At 41.0% G+C, this 25,263-nt stretch overlaps 1 protein-coding gene across 1 annotated transcript in view; it reads right to left on the bottom strand.

Annotated features, from left to right (window-relative positions):
• Positions 1-25,263, bottom strand: part of LOC138946115 (sodium channel protein 1 brain-like) — a 70,035-nt gene that overhangs the window by 27,924 nt on the left and 16,848 nt on the right. The window contains exons 3-9 of the mRNA XM_070317657.1: positions 17,669-17,797; positions 16,805-16,917; positions 15,680-15,895; positions 13,724-13,784; positions 11,913-12,057; positions 6,930-7,064; positions 3,063-3,566 (exon numbers count right to left, since the gene is read on the bottom strand). Of these exons, the coding sequence (XP_070173758.1) occupies positions 3,063-3,566; positions 6,930-7,064; positions 11,913-12,057; positions 13,724-13,784; positions 15,680-15,895; positions 16,805-16,917; positions 17,669-17,797 (1,303 nt within the window). The remainder of the gene's footprint in view (positions 1-3,062; positions 3,567-6,929; positions 7,065-11,912; positions 12,058-13,723; positions 13,785-15,679; positions 15,896-16,804; positions 16,918-17,668; positions 17,798-25,263) is intronic.

Genomic DNA, 25,263 nt, shown 5'->3' with positions numbered 1-25,263 from the left:
TAAAATTCAAGTGCAGATAGTGCATTAGACGTGTGCACTCCACACTGTTGACTAATCACGCAAAACAAGTAATCAAATGTATTGGATGAACCTATTAATTTTCAACAAATTTTGAGAAAGAAAGTTAAGCTTTCTAACACAATAACACATTTGATCATGGATCAATTGCCCTTTTTCTGTTAGATACTACATCCACTTTCAAAAGAAATAATACGAAAATGGACAATATTCTGTATAAATCATGTAGTAAACATATTTTTGGTCTCTCAGTAAGGTTAATATATTTTGTAATCAGTGAATACAATGTATCCCACGATGACCGATAATTATGGTGGCAATGTTAACTGAATTCAGTTCTGTTACAGATCATTAAAGTGATTACATTTTCAAATGAAGTGCATCGTTACATTTTAAAATACTGCATGTTGTGAGGCAGTTTATGCCATAACTTAACTTGTAATGATAACTAACACCATCGCGTATAATCTAACACTGACACAGATTGTTAGAAAACACCAAACATTCAAGTGTAGGTAAGCAAACACAAAGAAACACCGCAGCCAGGGTGACCTTGAAGTTTGCATACAAGTCAACAGGATAAATTATGCAAATTAATGTGTGCACACATCAGGGGACACAACACCATAACCCATCTGGTTCCGAAGTTATAGTACTTACAGCAGCTGGAGTTGCCTAAACAAAAACACACCCATCCATTGACATCGATTTGACGTCCAATATCGGAGGTTTATCTTTCTCAATTTCCCTTCGACCTTTGTTCTTTTTTCAAATATTAAACTACACGTATCAATATTTCAAATTCTAATCTTTCCTTTCCTTATCAAGTTGAACATTAAAAAAAAATTATCTCACGTTTTCCACAGCGGTTAAAAAACAACAGGCAGACACACTTCAAACTAAATAAATCCATCTGCTATCATTTTTCAAGTAATAAACACTACTTGCGAGTACAACCCAACAAGACAATTAGACACACTTTCAAACAATTATTTTACCTGCTTTCTAAATCTTTATCAAATTCAACCAGGCAGCTAAAATGTCATGGTTTGTTTGGCGTAATTTGCATGTATCTCTAAACCCTCAAGCTCCATACCCATTTCTGCCTAAAAAAAAAGACAGAGCGATTCAACACAACCCAACTCTAACATCTTGCCTTCAACATGGCACTATAGCTCTCCCTCAACCATCTAAAATACGAAATGCCCATAAAAATGGACACGGCCATAACCCATATCCAGACCTGTTTACCCCCCCACATGAAAATCAGGAATGCAACTGTTACTTTTCCGTAATTTGAGGCATCTTTGAGTAATCTTTTTTATCAACCATAAACCAGCTCGAAAATGATTAAACGACACGTTAATTCGCGCACTACCATGCAAAACAAGTACAAAATTGATAACCATGTTTAACAGTATTGTACTACACACACAGAAGCTCGATCACACACACCACAAACACACAACACAAGACACCTGATACATATGCAAGTTAACAAAGACAAGTTTACTTTATCTAAAAAAAAAACTAAAAAATAACAGTATTCAGGGGCGGAGCAAGAGAGCTAGAGGGGGGGGGGGGGTACAACCTGGGGTCCAGGGGTTGGGGGGTCTGGCTGAAGAATTTTAGCTATTTTATTAACAATTTGTGGCTTATCCTTGATTTTAAACATGATAAACTGGTGTCAGCAGCCACTCGTTATTTCTTTTAAAGTTAGTATTAAATAATGGCAATTTATCTTCATTGATATCTGCTTCCGACAAAAACAAAAATTTCACAGACAGAAAATGTTTTGTTTTTTCCCACAGACTGAATTTTTGTGTTTTTTGTTGCTTTTTTGACAGCAAGGGGGGGGGGGGTCCGGAACCCCTGTATCATCCCCCCCCCCCCCCCACCCCCGTACTTCGCCCTTGGACTATTTACAGTCAAGATGCATGTGAACAAAACCACCTTACATTCTGTCACATCAGACATCCTGCATTAATAGTCATAATAACTCGATCTCTTCAGAAGCTACCTTTAATTTTAGAGGACCGATTCGTTTATTTCCTTTAAACATTTTGTTGTAAGTTTTTCGATTCAAAGAACTGTGATCTTTGCTATATTGGAGAAATATTAATGGAGATCAGTTTTAGACTCAGAAAGACTTGAATTTCGGCAACAGCACAAGTCACTGAAGAGCGCGACCATAGACCTACATCTATGTCTCTGGCGTGACTGACCGTAGTGAGAGATCGGTTCGCAGGTCCGGGAGATTCTGTGGAAGTAGAGACCTAAATCAAATAAACTCGATGCGAAGCAGGCTCATGTTTTGCCAAACATAATTTCGTGTTTTTGTTTGTTTCCATGTTCATTTGTGTACTGCATTTTGTTAAAACTAATGCTGCGTCTAGCCTCGCTAACTGACTTAGCTTTGTTGTTGCACTGATCTCAAGTCGATCACCAAAATGAATGTGGTTCGCTCTTCTTAAACTTCACCAGACACCGCCACTTGACTTAATAGTTTTGCCGATATTCCTGTACAACTTTCGCTTTTTTGGTTGGCATTTCGTCCCCACAGAGATCGGCCCAAAATTACCCTTCGGACCAATGTCGATCTCAAAACCGCGGAATCCGACAAATACCTTGCTGTACACATGCGCAGAAAAGGCTGTTTCGGTCAGCCTTGAAATCACAGTCCTGGTGACTACCACAATTTCGACTTCGAATTTTCACCCACGAAAAAGATTCTCTCGACCGCAATTTCCGGAATTTTCGGTAGATTTCCGTAATACCGGAATTTAGACCCCAAATCCGTAATAATTCCGGACAATCCGGGAGGGTAAACAGGTCTGCATATCTAAACTCTTACCAACAACATGGTATGTACTCGCTCTCCCTCACCCATCAAAAATACAAAAAGGTCCATGAAAATGGACACGGCCACAAACCATAGCTTCAATCTTACCGACAACATGGCACTCGCTCTCCCTAAATACAAAAGGTCCATGGAAATGGACACAGCCACAACCCAGAGCTAACACCTGGAAACCAACACTCACCGTGCCCATGCTTTCTTGCTTCACGAGCGGGTTCTTGGACTTGAACTCCAGAACAGACTGACTATCCTTGAAGGTTACGTGAGTAGCCGCTGTTCCACCTTTCCCCACCTCGGGCGCGCTTCCCTCACTAGCGGTTTCGGCGTCTTCAGGATTTCGCAGTACCTCTCTGCTGTTCTGGTGAATCAGGTTTTTCCCTTTGGGCTTGTTGTTGGAGCGCTGACTCTGAGAAGAGTACCCGCTATCCATGCTGGGGACTTTGACCAAGGGCTTCAGAGGGTTGACCGACTTCTTGGCTGGTGACACGGGGGTCTTCTGAGTCTTCTTGTTCTTGGGGCTGGCGTTTTTGGCGTCGGGTTTGGCTGTTTCGTCCTGGACGTGCTTCTCGTGTACTAATTCTTTCGCGTGGTGAGCTATCTCCTTGCTTTTCACCGTCAGTTTGGCCAAGTCGTACATGGCGGTTTGCTTCTGCTTCTTGGAGTCAGCAACCCTGTCGCGTTCTTTTTCCTGTGAAACCATTCAAATATCGTTGAAGAAAACATGTGTGTGAGATCTGGTGTGTCCTCCTCCTCAAGCTGAAAGAAACGTGTGAGTGAATTACGAGTAGAACACGACACTGGACAGAACATTCAACTAACGCTGCGTAAATGTGACAACAGCTGATACAAATATTGTTAAAAACAACAGCTGACGTGTAGAGTACATCAAAAGAAGAAAGGCAAAACGTTGTGTCAGAAACAAAAAAGCACTGCAAAGAAAGAATCGTTATTTTGACAACAACAATGACACCAACAACAATATGTGACTAAATATTCTGCGTTGCCTATTTTTTTTGGTAACAGTTTAATTTAACTTTATCTAAAATGTGATTGTGATTACTATAATCCTATAGACGTAGCCTATAGGTTCCAGTTCAGATATACTACAAACACTTCACAGTGTACAATTTACAACAGCGGATAAAAATGTCAGTGTACATAGTAATACAACTGAAACCAAACTTGGCATAATGATGTATCCAAGGAACACACTGAAGTAAACAGAAAGTTAAACATCAACAAGTCGCGTAAGGCGAAAATACAACATTTAGTCAAGTAGCTGTCGAACTCACAGAATGAAACTGAACGCAATGCAATGTTTCAGCAAGACCGTAGCATCGTCAGTCCACCGCTCATGGCGAAGGCAGTGAAATTGACAAGAAGAGCGGGGTAGTAGTTGCGCTGAGAAGGATAGCACGCTTTTCTGTACCTCTCTTCGTTTTAACTTTCTGAGCGTGTTTTGAATCCAAACATATCATATCTATATGTTTTTGGAATCAGGAACCGACAAGGCATAAGATGAAAGTGTTTTTAAATTGATTTTGAAAAAAATATTTTGATAATAATTTTTGTATATTTAATTTTCAGAGCTTGTTTTTAATCCAAATATAACATATGTATATGTTTTTGGAATCAGCAAATGATGGAGAATAAGATGAACGTAAATTTGGATAGTTTAATTTTGATAATAATTTTTATATATTTAATTTTCAGAGCTTGTTTTTAATCCAAATATAACATATGTATATGTTTTTGGAATCAGCAAATAATGGAGAATAAGATAAACGTAAATTTGGATCGTTTTATAAATGTTTATTTTTTTTTACAATTTTCAGATTTTTAATGACCAAAGTCATCAATTAAATTTTAAGCCACCAAGCTGAAATGCAATACCGAAGTCCGGGCTTCGCCGAACATTACTTGACCAAAATTTCAACCAATTTGGTTAAAAAATGAGGGCGTGACAGTGCCGCCTCAACTTTCACGAAAAGCCGGATATGACGTCATCAAAGACATTTATCAAAAAAATGAAAAAAACGTATGGGGATTTCATACCCAGGAGCTCTCATGTCAAATTTCATAAAGATCGGTCCAGTAGTTTGGTCTGAATCGCTCTACACACACACACACACACACACACACACACACACACACACATGCACCACGACCCTCGTCTCGATTCCCCCCTCTATTAGTCAAAACTTGCCTAAATGTAAACAAGTCGCGTAAGGCGAAAATGCAATATTTAGTCAAGTAGCTGTCGAACTCACAGAATGAAAGGGAACGCAATGCCATTTTTCAGCAAGACCGTATACTCGTAGCATCGTCAGTCCACCGCTCATGGCAAAGGCAGTGAAATTGACAAGAAGAGCGGGGTAGTAGTTGCGCTAAGAAGGATAGCACGCTTTTCTGTACCTCTCTTTGTTTTAACTTTCTGAGCGTGTTTTGAATCCAAACATATCATATCTATATGTTTTTGGAATCAGGAACCGACAAGGAATAAGATGAAAGTGTTTTTAAATTGATTTGGACAATTTAATTTTGATAATAATTTTTATATATTTAATTTTCAGAGCTTGTTTTTAATCCGAATATAACATATTTATATGTTTTTGGAATCAGCAAATGATGGGGAATAAGATAAACGTAAATTTGGATCGTTTTATAAATTTTTTTTTTTTTTTACAATTTTCAGATTTTTAATGACCAAAGTCATTAATTAATTTTTAAGCCACCAAGCTGAAATGCAATACCGAAGTCCGGGCTTCGTCGAAGATTACTTGACCAAAATTTCAACCAATTTGGTTGAAAAATGAGGGCGTGACAGTGCCGCCTCAACTTTCACGAAAAGCCGGATATGACGTCATCAAAGACATTTATAAAAAAAATGAAAAAAACGTTCGGGGATTTCATACCCAGGAACTCTCATGTCAAATTTCATAAAGATCGGTCCAGTAGTTTAGTCTGAATCGCTCTACACACACACACAGACACACAGACACACACACACACACACACACACATACACCACGACCCTCGTCTCGATTCCCCCCTCGATGTTAAAACATTTAGTCATAACTTGCCTAAATGTAAAAAACCAGCCATGAGCAGTTTTTGAGGAAGACAATCTAATCTCCGTGATGCTTGAATAACTATATAATTGTCTCCAGTTTTCATACCTTGGAAACTGACAAAGACAGTTACACTGTAGAGCAGAGTTTCGAGTTAATTTTTGTTTTATACAGTGCACATAGTGCAATAGGAGAAAACACCCTTTAGTTTAAGAAGATTCCAAAAACAAGAATGAATGTTCTGAACTTTTGTAAGGATGTTCAATGTTCATCAGTGCTTACTTAGTTTGTCAAGATAGAAAATACTTCAAGTTCATTGCCAAAACCAAGAAGAGCAGAATTAAGGTCAGGGGGTCAAATAGCTAGTACTGACAAATGACATATTTTAACATGTTGTTTTAGAAACTGTCTGCTGACGCATTAAAATTCACATTGCTGGTTCTGCTATTTTTCTTGCTCTCTTTTCACAATGCCATGATCTTACCCTTCCCTCGCATGACTGAAAATGAGAGAATATGATTAGCAGAGGTCTCGAGATTTGCAGCATCCAGAAAGAACAGTTTATGCCCAGTAGATTAATAAAATCAGGAAGGTTGCACACAAAAAGAATAAGAAGATCCAAAGAGTCAACGTCATAGTATGGCTCGCTCATTCTGAAAATGACCCATCCATTTTTACGATGCATGAAATGGCTTAATTTGTAATCAATTGAAACTGTTATCAGTCAAAATACCCATTCTGTGCTGGAATCTATGTTGAAAATAAGTAATTTGATCTATTCTGTGTAGGATTTTATGTTGATAGCCCAGTTGTAAGATGGAAGTTCCCGCAAGAGAGGCAGCCTTTCAGACGATGGTGTAGCCCTTGAATACCTAACAGAAGTCGTTCGATCATGGCAGTGGTTGAGAAACTTGAAGAACTACGCTCTCACTTCTCATTATTATTACACGCAGTGTTAGCAACTAAGCGTGTGCACTGACTTTTCCTGTGTTGATGGCCTCCTCTTCGTAGGACATGGCCACGACAGCCAGCATCAAGTTGAGGAGGTAGAAGGCACCGAAGAAAATGACGATCAAAAAGAACAGGGCGTTCCAGGGGCCGTTTGTCCTGATCACCTGCAAAGGTACATTCAAACGGTTAATTTCTCGAGTCTGTTGAACAGAGATGTAACTATATAGCAGCAACCGTGTCGTTGCTTAGAAATCACCCGTCTAACAATCCTAACAATGTACTGTTTTGTCAAAATCTCACAAGAGATAGAATTCTTAAGTCTGTTAAACAGAGATGTCACAAACATCATCCTGGGTAAACTACACAAATACAGAAGAAGAGAACAATTAGTGGGGCCCCCAGTTGAAACGATTGTTCAAATTTGTATACCAACATATAATTTGGTGTGCTGTTAGAAGACATCTAAACAATGTAAATTCCAGGGGGGGGCAAGCAATTTTTGTCCTCTGGTAAATTTGGTTGCTAGGCAACGGAGTGCCTAGTCGCGAACAATGTCAAACACACAGTTTGGGCGTTTTAACACATATAAACTATAATATAAGACTGAATAAACATAATAAATCCATATTATTGGGTTGTTGTTGTCTTTTTAATGCCTTTAAGTGAAAAAATAAATAAATGGTTGAAAAATGAGCCAAAAATCATATTTTGGAACCTTTGGGTTAGGCTATATTTGTAGGTGCTCCCAAATAGAGACAAAAGAAGGTAAATAATAAGCTTGAATTGACCAGGGAACACACCAAAGCTTTGGTGATATACAGGTGAGCCCAGGGACCTAAATAATGTGTATATCTAACACGTTACTTAACAGTGTGTGTTCAGACTGAAGCAGTGAAGACATTGCAAGCGGCGTAAATAAACACATGGACTGGAGCCTGTGCATCTTTTGCCAGAAGGACACAACAGAAAAGCTGATAAATCCCACCGAAGAAAGCTACAGCACAGCAGAGAGACATTTAAAAGGTTTTAAAGCAGTTGGAGCGTTTCAGTCATCACTGAAAATAGACAAATTCAATGATGGGTCAGGGATTGCGTCTTCGTTAGCCAAACATGGAGCTAGGTGGCACAAGAACTGCCGTGCTAACTACAACCAAAGAATGTTGGACAGAGCTGAAAAGAGACGGCATGCATGATGAATCTGAAAAAGATGAAGGCGAGACAGGAAAGAGATCACGCAGAGAGAGTGGGCAAGTTTCTCCACAAGAAAGAGACCTGTATGTTTAACTGTGGCAAAACTGGAAATCTTTCTGGAGGTTCTACATACCAGCTTGAGTCACATATTCGGGAAGCTGCTTTGAAGATTGACCCTCAAGTTGACAACAAGTCACGTCTCACGATGTTGGGACTGGCTCACATGGCCAGACGAGGGTTTTGCACTTCACGGGTAAGCCATGATAAGATAATTCGGCCAGATTGAGCCGGTTGAAACTAGCTGAAAGGCTGCTGCAAAGGTCAAAGCCACTGTCAGACCCAATTCACCTTAACAGAGTAGCCCTTTTCAGAAATCAGAACAAGTCTACTCAGATGACCAAGAATCTGAAGCTGAAGACAGCCAAGACCAACTGTGGTTTGTTTGCAAGATTGTATGTTGGATGTCAGGCTAGAGGAGAAGACCTTGATGAATTCTTTCAGCACGAAAACCAGTCATTCCCTCCATCAATCTCAGATTCTGAAGAATTGCGCCACGGCAACAAAAGCGATCTCCTGCACTGTTTTGAGAAAACTCATGACCCAGTACTCACTGAACCACAAGTATCAGCTGTTCTCATTGATGGTGCTGCGCTGGTGCACATTCTGAAGCCACGCCAAGCACAAACATTCCAAGAGTACAGTGATTCTGTCTTTTTAGCATATGTCCTGATGTGCCTGTCTAACGCTGATCGCGTTGACATTGTTTGGGACTGTTACCGTGACAACAGTCTGAAGTCATCAGTGAGGAAGAAACGAGGCTCTGGCATGAGGAGAAGAGTGAAAGGAGACGTTGCTCTGCCACGCAACTGGCCAGAATTCCTACGAAACAGTCAAAACAAAGAAGAGCTCTTTCATCCTGTCTGAAAATCTGAAGCTCGTCAAGGAAGACGGGAAAGTGGTCATTGCAACACAAGGTGTGGACTTTGTTAGTTCTAGTGACATTAGTGAGGACCAAAGAGCCAGGCTGTCCCCTTGTTCACACGTAGAGGCTGACACCAGACTGGTTGTACACTGTTCTGACCTGGCCAGAATGAATCACACTGACGTCATGATCAGGAATTTAGACACTGATGTAGTGGTGCTTGCAACAGCTCACTACCATTCCCTCCAGCTGGAAAACCTGTGGGTTGCATTTGTGCTGGATCCCACTATCGTCTTCTGCCTATTCACGACTACGCCCAGAGAAATCAGCAGCACCTCTGATGTTTCATTCTCTGACTGGCTGCGACACTGTGTCATCTTTCTTTGGTGTCAGTAAGAAGAGATGCTGGAAAGTGTGGATGTCTGATCCAGAATTCACAGCTGTTCCTTTGGGTGCTTGCATCACCGGACAAGTTCAGCCAGATTGAGCGCTTTGTCTCGTAGATGTTCGACAAGACCAGTGTTTCCGACAAGGTGAACCATGCCAGAAAACACCTGTTCACGAAGAAAGGGCGCATGCTGGAAAACACCCCACCCACTCAAGCTGCTCTTCTTGAACACACGCAAAGATCATCTGGAAGGAAGCTCTCATTCCGCAGCCAGAGATTCCAGATCCTGTAAGCTGGGGCTGGGAAGAAGTTGATGGAACTTATTCGCCTGTTTGGACATCACTTCCAGATGCATCTAAGATCTGCTTTGAACCAGTAAAATGCAGCTGCAAGAAAGGTTGTAGAGGTCCGTATAGCTGTGCCACAGCGGGTGTCCCCTGCACTGCTCTTTACTTCTGTGATGGCAAATGCCAGCGTGACTGAAAGACTGAATTCATGAACCGGTTATGTGAGTAAATCGCTATGGATATAGAAGAAACTATGTTTACAGGTTTCTTTTTCAAACTCTGGCATTATGCATGAAATGCATTTCTTTGTTAACAAATAGTAGAAATACAGCTTCGCGTACAGTATTAATTTTGTAAATAGGAGGGCCTCTACAACCTTGTTGAGAATTTATCTGTAGACAATTGACCGGACAGTATGTTTTACATCAGTATGTAGTGTCGTAGTGTCATCTGTCTTTGCTTTAAAATAAAGCAGAATCATGAACCCATTCCAAAAAGATAGCAACTAGCAAGAATATATTTGTCATTTGCATAATTCTAATAGTCAATGTGCAAGCTTGCGATTGTTACTATACGGTACCGTTCTTGAAAAGAAAACCGATTCATTTTTATATAATTATAAAACGTCAATAGCCAGTGCAGGGGCGGATCACATCATGGGGGTTTCCAAATTTCTTAAAGGGACAATTCGACGACGCGAAGCGTTTAGTTGTGGGCGCGAAAATGGAGCAATCTTGTGCAATCTGAGCCAAGAAACTTCCCCTAATACACCTTCAAAAAGTAAATTTAAGAAGACAAATTAGATTACCAATAAAAGGAAAATTGACCGATCTGGTGCAACCTGAGCCAGCAAATTACCCAACTACCTTCCGAAACCGTCATTTAGAAGACAAAGGCCAGCTCCTAGGGGGGCCCGGGGGCATGCCCCCCCGGAAAATGTTGATAAAAATCAAGGAAAATGGAGGAATCTGGTGCAATTTGAGCCTTCAGTTTCTCTTTATTTTTAAATGTATTTTTTTTAATCCTTTTTTATTTTATTTTTTTAGGCTGCGGGGGGGGGGGGGGGGGTCCGGAAACCCCGGAAACCCCCCCTGGATCCGCCCCTGCAGTGTGTTTATTGTCCTGATGTTGGAAACATGGTACAGGCAAACATAAATGTTAATTCAAAGGTAAACTAAACTCTTAGTTACAAAGAACTGGTGTTTTGAATGTTCACCTTCTGCAAAAGTGCGTTTTGAGGGTATGCTTACTAAACAGGTCATATTTTCGTTCATAGACCATTTAGAAGTTGCCCCTCCCTGGCATTTGGATCCTGAGAGATGTCTTTTTAACTGTATAAAGTATCATGTTGGTATACCAATCCGAACAATTCAGCCCCTATTCTGCAGCTAGTCCTAGCACTAAATCATTCGTCCGACCAAGTCCATCTTTGTCAAGATATCAAAAGAGACAGAACCTTACATTTTCGCTTTCGGGGGATGCATGCTGGGTATTTGTGTGTTTCTATAACCCACCGAACTCTGACATGGATTACAGGATCGTTTCCGTGCGCACTTGGTCTTGTGCTTGCGTGTGCACACGAAGGGGGATAAGGCACTGGCAGGTCTGCACAAAAGTTGACCTGGGAGATCGGAACAATCTCCATCCCTAACCCACCAGGCGCGGCCGAGATTCGAACCCGCAACCTTCCGCATGGGAGACCAGCGTTCTATCCACAAGACCAATGTGCCCGTCTTTTACGTTATAATTATAGAGTTGTCCTCTCGTCACATTATAGGCGCCACTGAATGACTATGACATGGATTGCATTATCTTGTCCGTGCACACTTGGTCTTGTGCTTGCGTGTTCACACGAAGGGGGGTCAGGCACTAGCAGATCTGCGTTCTATCCCCTAGGCCACTGAGCCCGACGTGTACTTTATAATTTTGGAGTTGTCCTCTCATCAAATTAGAGCTGTTTGCGTTCGCTGTGTTTAAGAGCGTCAGTTACTGTAATATATATACATGATGTTCATTACTTAAATGATTATGCAATAAGTTGATCTTAGTAGTGTATTTATGTTCGATTTAGCTTTTTTTTCTAATCGTGTATTTGTGTTATTAGAAATGCGATGTGGTGCCAAAAGAAAAAATTCCATGTTTGTGTAAAATAAAAATGGACATTAAAGTTTTCTTATCTTATCTAATCTTATTACAGGCACCACTGATTGAGTATGACACTGACCTTGTTGTACGTGTCCTCCCAGAAGTCAAGCGTGAGGAGCTGGAAGGAGGTGAGCATGGACCATCCGAAGTGGTCAAACCCTGTCAGCCCGTAGTTGGGGTTCTCCCCGACGCTACTTAGGCACGTGTAGTTAGCAGCGCAGTTCCTGAAATCAAGCATTGATTTAGAATATGTCAATGATCCCTGAATGATAGTTACTGATAAGTTCTAATTTTGCTTCCGATATCCCTTGTTGCACATTGCCCCCCCCCCCCCCCCAGAAAAAAAAACACCCAAAAAACAAAAAAAAACTGACAGACAAAAAAAATTGAGAGTCAAGTAGAAAGTACTATCGTATAAATACATGAAAGTGGATACGATTGATTCTTTTAAGTTCTTCGAGTGTTTGGGTTTGGTTAATTTTTTGTTTGGATTTTTGTGTTTACTTGATTGCTTTTTGTTACCAGCACCATTAACACTTTCGTGACGGGAGGTGACTATATTAGTAATAGCGCTGCAACGCCCACGGACGGGAAGTGACTATTTTAGTATTAGACATACAAGGTACACGACTCGTGATTGCTTCCCGGTTTTTGAAGCTTGCAGTAAATTGAGTTGTTTCCCTTGATACACGTGGTTTTCTCTTCCGGCTTGATCAAATTAGTGCAGATTTGCGTGGTGTTTTCGAACAAAAAAAATGAATCGAAGGCGAGCCTTGTCACAGGAGGAGATTCTCCGGATGTTGGATCTTGAGGATCCTGTAGATCATGATACATCGTGTCGTTTTAGCCTCAAGAAAGCGATAATAGCAGTGATATTGAGGAAGAAACAGTCCCGTTGTTGCTAGTACGAGTCGGCAAATACACGTGGTAGGGGGTGATACTGCTAGACGAACATGTATCTCGGAATCGTGCAGGAGCTATAGGGGCGTGGCAGCACTGATAACAATGGATGGCTGGAGCCTTCAACTCCTTTTGGAATTGTTCATAGGTGTACAGTTGGTACTTTGTTGTGAAAATGTGACTTATATTCAATATGGATTACCTAGACATCATTTGGTGAGTGTTACAGTTTTGTTTCATTTGAGTCAGGATGCTGTGAGTGAATGCGTGATTTGCTTGTTTTTTTTCTTTGTACTGTCTCCTTATTTCTGTGTACAATGTTAACAATATTTCAGCTAATTCATAGGTTTTACACCTTGTTTGGTTATAACATTATTTATAATACTTTCTGTTAAAAAATAACTTTTAAAAAAAGCAGTGGAAAATAAAACACACACAAAAAAACGTTAAAAAACACAAATTATCCCCCTTTCACCCCCCTTTGCTAAAACAAATCGCGTGACAAACTTATAAATAGCACGACTGAACTGGGCATCCATTTTTGAATTAGTACACAAAATTTGGTGGTGATTGGACTTAATTCAAGCTTGCTAGACAGATTTATGTACAGTTACTGATTTTTGGGAAGTTTCTTGGTGGCAAGCTTGGGCAGGCAGGACGTTAACGCCGTGGCAGTGCTAGTCACAATAGAGGAGAAAATATCCTTTCCTATTAGTCAAGAGAATCTTGAGTTGTATGTTTGGAAGAAGTGCTATCACCTTCCCTTTCTTTGTTTGTCTGGCTGCTCGTTTGTTGTTTAGAACAGCATCATAAAATTGAGAGAGATTATTTTTCAAGTAACAATAAGGTAATAGCTTCTGAAGCTTAATACTTTGACCGGTGCTGTTCCCTTCTTTAAAACAAATCCAATTTGTTGTTGTTGTACCTAGCGCTACCAATGTCATCGTTATCCTGTTGTTCTCATCAACATGTTATCTTCTATCTACTCACCCAGTGCCTGTAGCATTTCCACAGAGCTGGTACTCTCCATCCGAGTCCGTTTCCCAGTTGGCTGAAACAAATCAAAATGTATCGATTGAACATTGGATTTCCCTTCTTTGAGCCATGTGACGTCAGAGGCCGACAAAACTTTTTATTTAGGCGGCCAGCCAAGACTACAAAATAGTGCATGTTTGTGTCCGTTCAATCGCAAAAACTAACAGGATTTCTAACCAGAATCGATCGATTCATAAATGTTATTTGTATTTTTGACCAAAATATGACATTTTACACAGATCTCGACAGTCATTGTTCACCTCTACCGCTAGGGGGGTCTCGGAGGAACACTGACTGTCTCGATCTGTGTAAAATGTCATATTGTGGTCAAAAATACAAATAACGTATATTAATTAAGTCAGGTATTGTTTGCGAAATAACTTGTTGATCCTTTCCGAGTCATCATGTCATAGAACATATATATGCATCACTCAGACTGTATAATTGTTGTAAATATTGAAAGAAAATGCAAAGCCAAAAGGAAGCGTCAATGAAAATGAGTGGGGATAAGTCACCAATCATCAAATGTAGGCCTACTCTCCTGCAACCCGTGGTCGAGAAACAGTGATGTCAGTTTGGGTCCTTTCTTTGGGTCGGTTTCTTTATAAATGATTAGTATGTCTTCATTGCGAAACTGGTTTCTTTTCCGGCTTTGTGTAACATCTAGTCACTGAAAAACTATGCTCGTGAAGTCAAACGCCTGGCTAAACTATACTACGCTCACGACACAGAACAAATAACGTACACTACGCTCAAGACACAGACTAAAATGACAAATACTACGCTCAAGACACAGACTAAATGACAAATACTACGCTCAAGACACAGACGAAATGACAAATACTACGCTCAAGATTCAGACTAAATGACAAATACTACGCTCACGACACAGACTAAATGACAAATACGACGCTCACAACACAGAATAAATAACGTGTACGCTCACAATACAGACTAAATGACAACTACTACGCTCAAGACACAGAATAAATGACAAATACTACTCTCTTAAGACACAGAATAAATGACAAATACTACGCTCACGACATGGAATAAATGACAAATACTACGCTCACGACACAGAATAAATGACAAATACTACGCTCAATACACAGACTAATTGACACATACTACGTTCACGACACAGAATAAATGACAAATACTACGCTCTTAAAACACAGAATAAATGACAAATACTACGCTCAAGACACAGAATAAATGACAAATACTACGCTCAAGACACAGAATAAATGACAAATACTAGGCTCACAACACAGACTAAATGACAACTACTACGCTCAAGACACAGACTAAATGACAAATGCTACGCTCAAGGTACAGAATAAATGACAAATACTACGCTCAAGACACAGACTAAATGACAAATACTACGCTCAAGACACAGAATAAATGAAAAATATTACGCTCAAAACACAGACTAAATGACAAATACTACGCTCAGGACACGGAATAAATGACAAATACTACGCTCACGACACAGAATAAATGACAAATACTACGCTCAATACACAGACTAATTGACACATACTACGTTCACGACACAGAATAAATGACAAATACTACGCTCTTAAAACACAGAATAAATGACAAATACTACGCTCAAGACACAGAATAAATGACAAATACTACGCTCAAGACACAGAATAAATGACAAATACTAGGCTCAAGACACAGACTAAATGACAACTACTACGCTCAAGACACAGACGAAATGACAAATACTACGCTCAAGGTACAGAATAAATGACAAATACTACGCTCAAGACACAGACTAAATGACAAATACTACGCTCAAGACACAGAATAAATGAAAAATATTACGCTCAAAACACAGACTAAATGACAAATACGACGCTCACAACACATAATACATGACGTGTACGCTCTTACCTGAGTCTCGTATCCACTGGGCGTAATACTGATCGTAGTTGAGAGACGGAGTGGCAGTGTAGCTGTCAATGTTCAACACACACTTTTGTCGCAGAGTTCCCATGTAAATTTGCAGCGCAAAAAGCGCAAACACCATCAAGCAAAAGCAAGTCAATAAAATCACTTCGAACAACATTTTGAAGGCCCTCAGAAGCGCGTTGACAATCGTCTTCAAGCCTGAAAAACAAACGAAACAGCAGATGGTTAGACTGAAAAGTCACTCCCATGTTAAAGCCCTCCCATTCATACTTTTTGAATGATCTTCTGCAACGTCTTTTTTTTGGTTTAAATGATGACCTGGTCGACTCAAAACAGACGACTTTCGGAAATAACTCCGTCGGGTTTGTATAGGTTGTGAAAGAGTGAATACCCTTGCTTTTCCTCTGACAAACAACTTCATATGTGCTCCTGTCCCCGTGTTTCCGACACACCCCTCGCTATTGATTGGCCCCTCCAATGTTTGTCCGGGTAAAAAGCAAGGGCATTCACTCTTTCACAACCCATACAAACCCGACAGAGTTATTTTCGGAATTCGTCTATTGTCATTGTATATCCCGAACAATCTCAAAACGCTGAAACCATGACGCCCCTTACAGTTTATATAAAACACCCGTACGAACAATAAGAAATCCAGCTTTCTCCCCAATAACCCTGGACCTTCTCCTTTATAGTACCATCCATGCCATCGACGATTTTGAGAGAAGTTCATTATTTGTATCAAATTATTTAAATGTTTGTCTGTCTGTTTACTTAGAAGATGCTGTACAGAGATGCTATACGGAAACAAATTATTGTCTGTTTGAATGTTATTTTGTCCATGGTCTATATTTGTTTATGTAACGTTTTGTCAAAAATGAAATGTTCCAATAATTCAATTCTTGTTTTTTTATTTCAGAATTTTGGAACGTTAGCAGTGAGTCCATCTGTTTTTGGATCCCTGCTGCTATCGCTTGGGTAAGCCAACAGCAACAGTACTATGCTACATAAGTATGCATTATGAGAGACATTATTTACACACTTAGTACATGTAGGATATTCTCTCTGTCAGCAAGATGGTAAACAAAAGTAGGTGAATACAAAACTAACCTGGTACTATGGACACCGTTTTCAAGGCTCGAAGGACTCGGAAAGTTCTCAAGCCTTGAAGGTTGCCAACAGAGATGCTTGAATCTGCTATCTGGATGAGGATTGTTAAAAATCTGCAACAAAACAGAAACACTATCTATAAGAACCCCACATCACCACCAGAGCATGCACAACAGTGTCATGTGATGTTGGTAAAGTACGTATCATCAGAATCCAAATCCTCTGAAAACTATGCATGTGCTGATAAAAAAAGCAAGTCGCGTGAAGCGATATCATAACATTTGGACAATACATCGGCCTAAAACTAAAAACATTCAACACTGAAAACTCGCAATCAGCCGTCATCAAGTCTAGTAGGCGTGGCTCTGCCATAAAGCTAGGACTTTGTCGTGGCTATAATATGTGCAGTGGTACCTCTAATCAGAAATTCATCAGATGAGAAGACGCCTCTAGCTCACACCCAAAGAATGCTGCTTTCCCTGGGTCAATCTCTACATAGGTCTGTCTTGAAAAGAGATGTGCTACTTGGGAGGTGTGGGGGAGGGGGGGGGGCTTTTAATTTTTACTTCAATGTCCTCTTCCCGCTAATATTACTTACTTTATGCAGTCATTCGGCACTAAACGATGTACCAATAGACACTGACCTAACAGAGACAGTTACTTCTCTGGTGTGTGTTTGTTTGTTTGTGTGTTTGTTTGCTTGGTTGTTTGCTTTTTGTTTGTTTGTTTGTTCGCTTGTTTATTTGTTTGTTTGTTTGTGTGTTTGTTTGTTTGCTTGTTTGTGTGTTTAGTTGTTTGGTTGTTTCTTTCTTTGTTTTTTGCAATTTGCCAGTATGGATTTTGTGGAAAACAGGCAATACTCACGCTGTTACGATGACGATGAAGTCTAACCAATTCCACGGGTCCCGCAGGTATGTGTAGCGGCTGAGGATGAACCCTCGCGCCAGCACTTTGATGATCATTTCTACTGCATAGATTGCTAGGAAGACATATCTGTAAAAAATTAAAAAATAAATAAAAAAAAAAGAGAGAACCAGAGTTAGTTTTTAATGTACGCATACCCCTGGCTGTCTTAGATCGGAACCGTAACGTATGTTCCGATACGAACGCACTTATTGCAAATATATGCGCGCACTTGTGTAGCCTACGCACGTAAACACATTCTCTCACACACACACACACACACACACACACACACACACACACACACACACACACACACACACACACACACACACACACACACACACACACATACACTCACACTTTCATAATCTCAACGTTGTTAATGTGTGAAAGACGCAAACCCATTTGTGTTTGTTCAAATGTTATTTTTTCCATGGTCTCTTTTGGGAGTTTGTTTCCTGACCCCGATATTCCCGCACCTGCCTCACCCACCCCCACCCCCACCCCCCACCACCCCCCTCCGCCACTACTCCTTGTGACTGTACACTTACATTCATCCTTCACGAGGACTTTTCTTTTTGGCTCACGTGAGTGTAGCCTATGCGATGCTAACTTTTGTCTGTCTGTGCGTGCGTGCGTGCGTATGTATGTGTGAATGTCTGTGGTAGAAACTTTAACATTTGACTGAACACCGAAATACTAATTATACCTGGTTATTATTCAAGCAACAGCTTCAAAGTATTGAAGCAATGATCAACATTTCGTCGGCACGTATGTAATTAAAGTGTGTATCCAAAGAAAACGGGTGGTGGGGGGTTTTGGTTTTGACTGATTTGTGTCGTGTGTGGTATGTAGACCAGGTCAGGGGTCAAGGTTAGGTCAGATCGCGTGAAGGATTGTGGTATAGATACAGTTATCACCGAGCTGCAGTTCGCCGATTCGAAGAAGACGACTCATGATTTCACATTGTTCGGTTTCGTAGCTCCAGAAAAATAGATAAAGAAGATACCAAAGGAGATTTCCTACAGGTTAATCTGCACAGCGTGTTTCCAGTGTCTGCGCGAGGAAGCGCTGTCGAAAGCGCAGTGTCGATCTGGCCATCTTGCAGTCGTGTCCCTGTAAATAGGCTACAGACAGACAGATCTAGATCTAGTGTCTCGCACTCTTGCACCGTGTCACCTATGCTTATTGTGTGGGTGTATGTGTGACGGAGTGATAGTTTGTGTTACTGTTTGTCGATTTCTTACGTGAGCCTTGAAGGCTTCGCCTCTTGTTCACTAGTTATTAGTTTAAAACGGGTCGTATCCATTCGCTTCAATAATGTTCACACAAAGAAAAGCATATGCATGCATGAAAAATGTCCTTTAGTTAGACCGAATAAAACGACGAATGATAAACGATGCAGCTGTGCAAAGCCAAACTAATCTAAACCAAACCATTGTTTTTGACTACTATAAAGAGAGACAAAATATAGAATTGAGCAGAAATGTATTCAAATCACGCACAAGTTGCAAAATTCAAACTATAATCTGCTCTGAAAGGCTCTGAATCGTATAATAATGCCCTTTAAGGCATGACCTTGTGCCGACTTTCGAGCTGAATTCGAACAGTGCCACTTTTGTGCTTAGTCACCGGCTGTAAGTGCAACGTGTTATTGTAAGGGTACACACCCACGGAATAATAATAATAATAATAATAATAAGAACATTTATATAGCGCTAAATCAAAAACTTTCGTTAAAAAGGCTTGCTCTAAGCGCTTGACATCTAAACTAAAACGTCATTCACACTCTTTACAATGATGTACAAGAACTTCATGTCACACTCTTTCATTCAGTATAGCACCATTCACACAGTTGTTATTCTGTACAAGACAATAAGTTAGTCTAACATTTAGAATGTTCATAAGATGAAAACAAGAGAAAACCAGACTGATTAAAACAACTGCTTAGTACTAACAAAGCATAAATCTTAATAATAACGTAATACATGTTTAACTGTTAAGACCATAAAAAACAAACAAACCTATATGCTAAAATAACTTCGAACTTTTAAGAACTTCTTATAAGATACACAGCACAGCTAGATAAACACCAGAATGATAAAACAAAAGGCAACTCGTTAAAACTATTAAATGCATCAATGTCTAAAACACAAAAGACTCAAATATAAAATACACAATTCTCTAAAATTGTTTATTAAAACTGAAACCGACCTGCTCAAAGTAAACCATACCCACCCCCTCCCTACCCACCCCCAACCCTCCTCCTACACTAAATACTAATTATTTCTACTCTTAACTTCTCAACTACACGTTATCCATAAACTATGCACAGGAACATGTGTGTCAGCATTATGTGGCACCGACATGACTTGTGCATATCTAGCCTACAGCTAAGGGTTAAAGTTAAAGGACTACTGCAGTGAAAAATTATATTTATAATAACAAAAGACAAAAATAACAAGCTGAATAGAGATGGAACCGTTACAGAACAGGATGGCAAAATGTTGCGACTTTAGGAGTTGTGTTTCTGGAAGAGGTGAGTTTTGAGTGCTCGCTTGAATGACTGTACTGACTGAGAGTGGCGAATGTGAGAGGGGAGAGAGTTCCATTGAGTAGATGCGCAAAATGCAAAAGTGCGTTGTCCATATGCTTTTGATTTTGTGTGTGGGATGACTAGGGTGCGGCTATCAGAAGAGGAGCGGAGTTGTCTAGCAGGAGTGTATACAGTGAGAAGTTCAGAGAAATAAGCAGGAGACGAGGCAGAGAAGAAGTGAAAGCAGAGAGTGGACAGTTTGTATTCAATGCGGGCTTGGATGGGTAACCAGTGGAGTGTGCGGCGAAGTGGTGTGACATGATCTTTTTTTCGTGCTTTGAGGATCAGGCGTGCTGCAGAATTTTGAACTTTCTGTAGTTTGTGCAGGAGGTAGAGTGGACAGCCAGAGAGAAGAGAGTTACAGTAGTCAAGTTTAGAAAGAACAAGAGAGCAGACTAGAGTGTTTGTAGTTTGAACGGACAGAGTATGGCGGATGGTTGCGATCTTGCGGAGTTCAAAGTATGCGGACCTACAGATGTTGGAGATGTGCTTGTTGAGTGTCATGTCTGAGGAGATGGCGAAGCCGAGGTTTCTAGCTGAAGAAGAGAAAGAGATGTCGATATTGCCTACTTGGACAGACGAAGGTTGAGAATTTGGGAACTTAGTGGACTTTTTCATGCACAGAAGTGCCTCTGTCTTATCATCATTTAGTTTTAACTTATTTTCTACCATCCATGACTTAACATCTAAGATACAGGTCTGAATGGTCTGGATGGCGGCATGTGTCTCAGCGGGGGAACTAGGCTTATACAACTGGGTATCATCAGCAAAAGACTGGTTTGAAACGGAATGATTTTGAATGAGGGCAGACAAGGGTTTGGTATACATAATGAAGAGGACGGGGCCAAGTACAGAGCCTTGAGGGACGCCGAAAACAAGGGGGGCTGGGGCTGATCTCTGGCCATCGACAAGCACAGCCTGAGTTCTGTCCGTAAGATAGGACTCAAACCATGCTAGCGCTGGACCAGAGATGCCATACAAGGTCTGGAGCCTGCTCAGCAGTGTGACATGATCTATTGTGTCAAACGCTGCCGAGAGGTCCAGTAGGGTGAGCACAGACACATCACCACCATCCAGAGCAGACAGAATGTCGTTGGTCACCTTGAGCAGGGCAGTCTCAGTACAGTGAGAAGGACGGTATGCTGACTGAGAATGCGAGATCAGATCATGAGTGTTCAAATACACTAACAGCTGCTTTAAAACTACTTTCTCAATGATCTTTGACAAAAATGAAAGGTTAGAAACAGGGCGGTAGTTCTTTAAGACATTTACATCGAGATTGGATTTCTTAAGGAGCGGTTTCACAAGTGCAGTTTTGAACAATGATGGAAACACACCGGACAACAGGCTATCATTAACAATCTGGGTGAGAACAGGCAACAGAAGATCAAGGTTTTCAACAAGTAATGGAATGCTACAAGAAAATCTAACTCTCAACAATCGAATCCTTTCTGTACAAGAGTAGTGAAACAATCTTACTAAAACACAGAAAGGTCAGCTGTATTCTTGAATAAAAGTAATAGTCATTAGCGAGCTCTGAGTAAGGGGTGGGGGGGGCTGTTTACAAAATACAGGAACAAATCCAAAACCTTTACTGAGTAACCCTTACACTGAGCACCAAACCGTATTCAATTGTGACTCACTACCAAACCCTTCCCTTCCAGCGACAACTATGACACACTGGACAATCCTGGCCTACCAAATGCCAGTGAAAAGAACATAAATAACGATGACAGCGAGTTACAAAAGGAGGAAATAAAACGAAACAGAAAGCATAGGGCCCAACCCTAAGGCAGTATACGTGTATGTACTGCAAATGTATGCTATGTGCTGGGAACATATGGAACTGCCTTCTTTCTTACTGCAAATGTATGCTATGTGTTGGGAACATGGAACTGCTTTCTTTCTTACTGCAAATGTATGCTATGTGCTGAGAACATGGAACTGCTTTCTTTCTTACTGCAAATGTATGCTATGTGTTGGGAACATGGAACTGCTTTCTTTCTTACTGCAAATGTATGCTATGTGCTGGGAACATGGAACTGCCTTCTTTCTTACTGCAAATGTATGCTATGTGCTGGGAACATGGAACTGCCTTCTTTCTTACTGCAAATGTATGCTATGTGTTGGGAACATGGGACTGCTTTCTTTCTTACTGCAAATGTATGCTATGTGCTGAGAACATGGAACTGCTTTCTTTCTTACTGCAAATGTATGCTATGTGTTGGGAACATGGAACTGCTTTCTTTCTTACTGCAAATGTATGCTATGTGCTGAGAACATGGAACTGCTTTCTTTCTTACTGCAAATGTATGCTATGTGTTGGGAACATGGAACTGCCTTCTTTCTTACTGCAAATGTATGCTATGTGCTGAGAACATGGAACTGCCTTCTTTCTTACTGCAAATGTATGCTATGTGCTGGGAACATGGAACTGCCTTCTTTCTTACTGCAAATGTATGCTATGACGTGCTGGTAACATGGAACTGCCTTCTTTCTTACTGCAAATGTATGCTATGTGCTGGGAACATGGAACTGCCTTCTTTCTTACTGCAAATGTATGCTATGTGCTGAGAACATGGAACTGCCTTCTTTCTTACTGCAAATGTATGCTATGTGCTGGGAACATGGAACTGCCTTCTTTCTTACTGCAAATGTATGCTATGTGCTGGGAACATGGAACTGCCTTCTTTCGTTTTGCGTGACATGGCCCGATCGTTTAGCCCTTTCAGGCAGAGGTCTTTTCCGTGTTGGTAGCATGTACAATGCAGGGCTCCCTGTGTCCTATACGCACTAGAAGCCGAAATCACGTACTAGAAATTCGAGGAGGGGGTCCCGGGACGCACTACAACAACAAAGAGAGGGTCCCTGGACGCACTTAATTTCCGTATACTCTTTTCAGACTGTAGTCGTCGGCGAAAACACAAATTATGCCAGTTTCACGTGGGAACAAAGTGTGCTAGTGTGTTGCATTTGACTAGGTATAGTTGACGTGTCCACCTCGAATATTCTGGTAATAAAAAAACCCCACTTCATATCTCATTATTCGCGATCACAATGCGTTATGTGTACATTGGGGGTTTGGGGGATCCGGGACTCTTGTGACCCTCTAAAACTCTGCTTAGGGGGTCCAGGGACCCTCTAAACATTAAAAGTGGGGGTCCCGGGACTCTCTAGGACGGGCGTCCGTGGGGGAGCCCTGCAATGGACCTCACTCACTTTGAAGTCCTTACTGTGCATAATGTCTCTGCACAGCGTCTGCAAATGTACCTCCCTTTTAAGACTCCCTCCCTTTTAAGACCTGACTTTCTCATGTTTTGTCCAGGTCTTATAAGGAGGGCTCCACTGTAATGACAAGGGACCCTGTGGAAGGGGCGGGGACGTAGCTCAGTTGGTAGCGCGCTGGCTTTGTAGCCAGTTGGTCGCTATCAGCGTGGGTTCGATCCCCACGTTCGGCGAGAGATTTATTTCTCGGAGTCAACTTTGTGCAGGCTCTCGATCTTCGGTGTCCGAACACCCCCGTGTGCACACATGCGCACGAAAAAGATCCCACGCTCACAGCGAAAGTCTCAGGGCTTGGAAAACACGAAGACACGCATGCATCATCTCTCGTCTCCGATTATCATGATCGTATTTCGATACTTTGACGAGACAAACCCAATGCTGGTGTGTCGAAGAAGACAGCCACAGCGGGCGTGTTCGAATCAAAGTATCACACCATATCTTCAGCGTATTACCAATACATGTCCCAATATAGACCAGTTGGTCTAAGAGGACGTTAAACCCTGTCAGTCACCCTGTGGAATACTGTCAGCCCAGTGTTTCTCTCCACCACAAAGGGTCGGGGGGGGGGGGGGGGGGCAACACGCTCAATGAACCGGAACGGTGCAAATCCCCAACAGGGCTGACCCTACACCTACAGTGAGTCGGCGCCTTAACTCTAAAGACCGTTACCTGGGCTTGTGCCAGGTGTAAAGTTGCGAAATGTAACTTATCGTGTATCGATCGTAAGGTGTGGGGTCAAAACGATCGTCGAGGTGACTGTATTATCCCGATCAGCGGGAGAGTGACTGTCAAGTACTAATCTAGGGTGTGGGAATACTGTGCTATGATTTGATTGAGCTAGAACTTATCTTTTCCAACTCTAACTGAAAGGACGTTGCTAATGTTAATAAGTAAAGTCCCCAATGTTATATGAAATCTCAGTATTATTTCCATCATGTATCTTCGGGGTGCCACTATCGGTAGCCACGGTTCACTGTGCATGAATAATGAGCCGACATTCTTTAAAAGGGCCTTGGGTTTTACTGCATTAACATTATTCATTCTCACACATCTTTTCGTTCATTGATTGCACTACTATCAAGCGTTTCCTTTTCCTTTCCCGACTCACAATTTGAAATCCCTCACTAGCTAATTGTACGGACAACAGACAGGAAGCCAGTTAAAAGCCCCCTTATCTGTTTAATTTAACTAAATCAGCATGTACTTACCAATGCAAGGACAGCACATCTAGATTTAGTATTGTATGTGCTGATCTTGTATTGGTCAGTACAGATTCCTCTGGTTTTATTTTTTAACTTTGTTCATCTCTCCCACAGTCACTTTGATGTTTAGATTTTTGTTCAAAGTTAACATTTAAAATATAATGTCATGTAGCTGGAAAAGTTACTGTACCTTCAGAAACGCGTGATTTTGAAAGTGTGCTAATAGCGTAAGCCTAGCATAATTTGCGTCAGTCAATTTTAAGCTGTCCATGGATCCCCATTGCGGTTGTCAAAAGACTTTTTTTTCCCTTAATGCTCTACTGTGTTGTTGTAACATGCTTTGCGACAGTCACTTTGCAGCTATCCAGAGTCTTTAAGAGCTTGAACTCGATCAAAATCGTGTTATTCTTAAACACTTTCTACCCCACCTATGTTGACCAAGAGTTTTTTTTAGCCGAGGCCAGCTGTGC

Source organism: Littorina saxatilis, linkage group LG1, assembly GCF_037325665.1.
Source record: "Littorina saxatilis isolate snail1 linkage group LG1, US_GU_Lsax_2.0, whole genome shotgun sequence".
Classification (NCBI taxonomy): domain Eukaryota; kingdom Metazoa; phylum Mollusca; class Gastropoda; order Littorinimorpha; family Littorinidae; genus Littorina; species Littorina saxatilis.
Note: the sequence above shows the minus strand (reverse complement) of the source record. Positions and strands in the feature narration are given on the sequence as shown.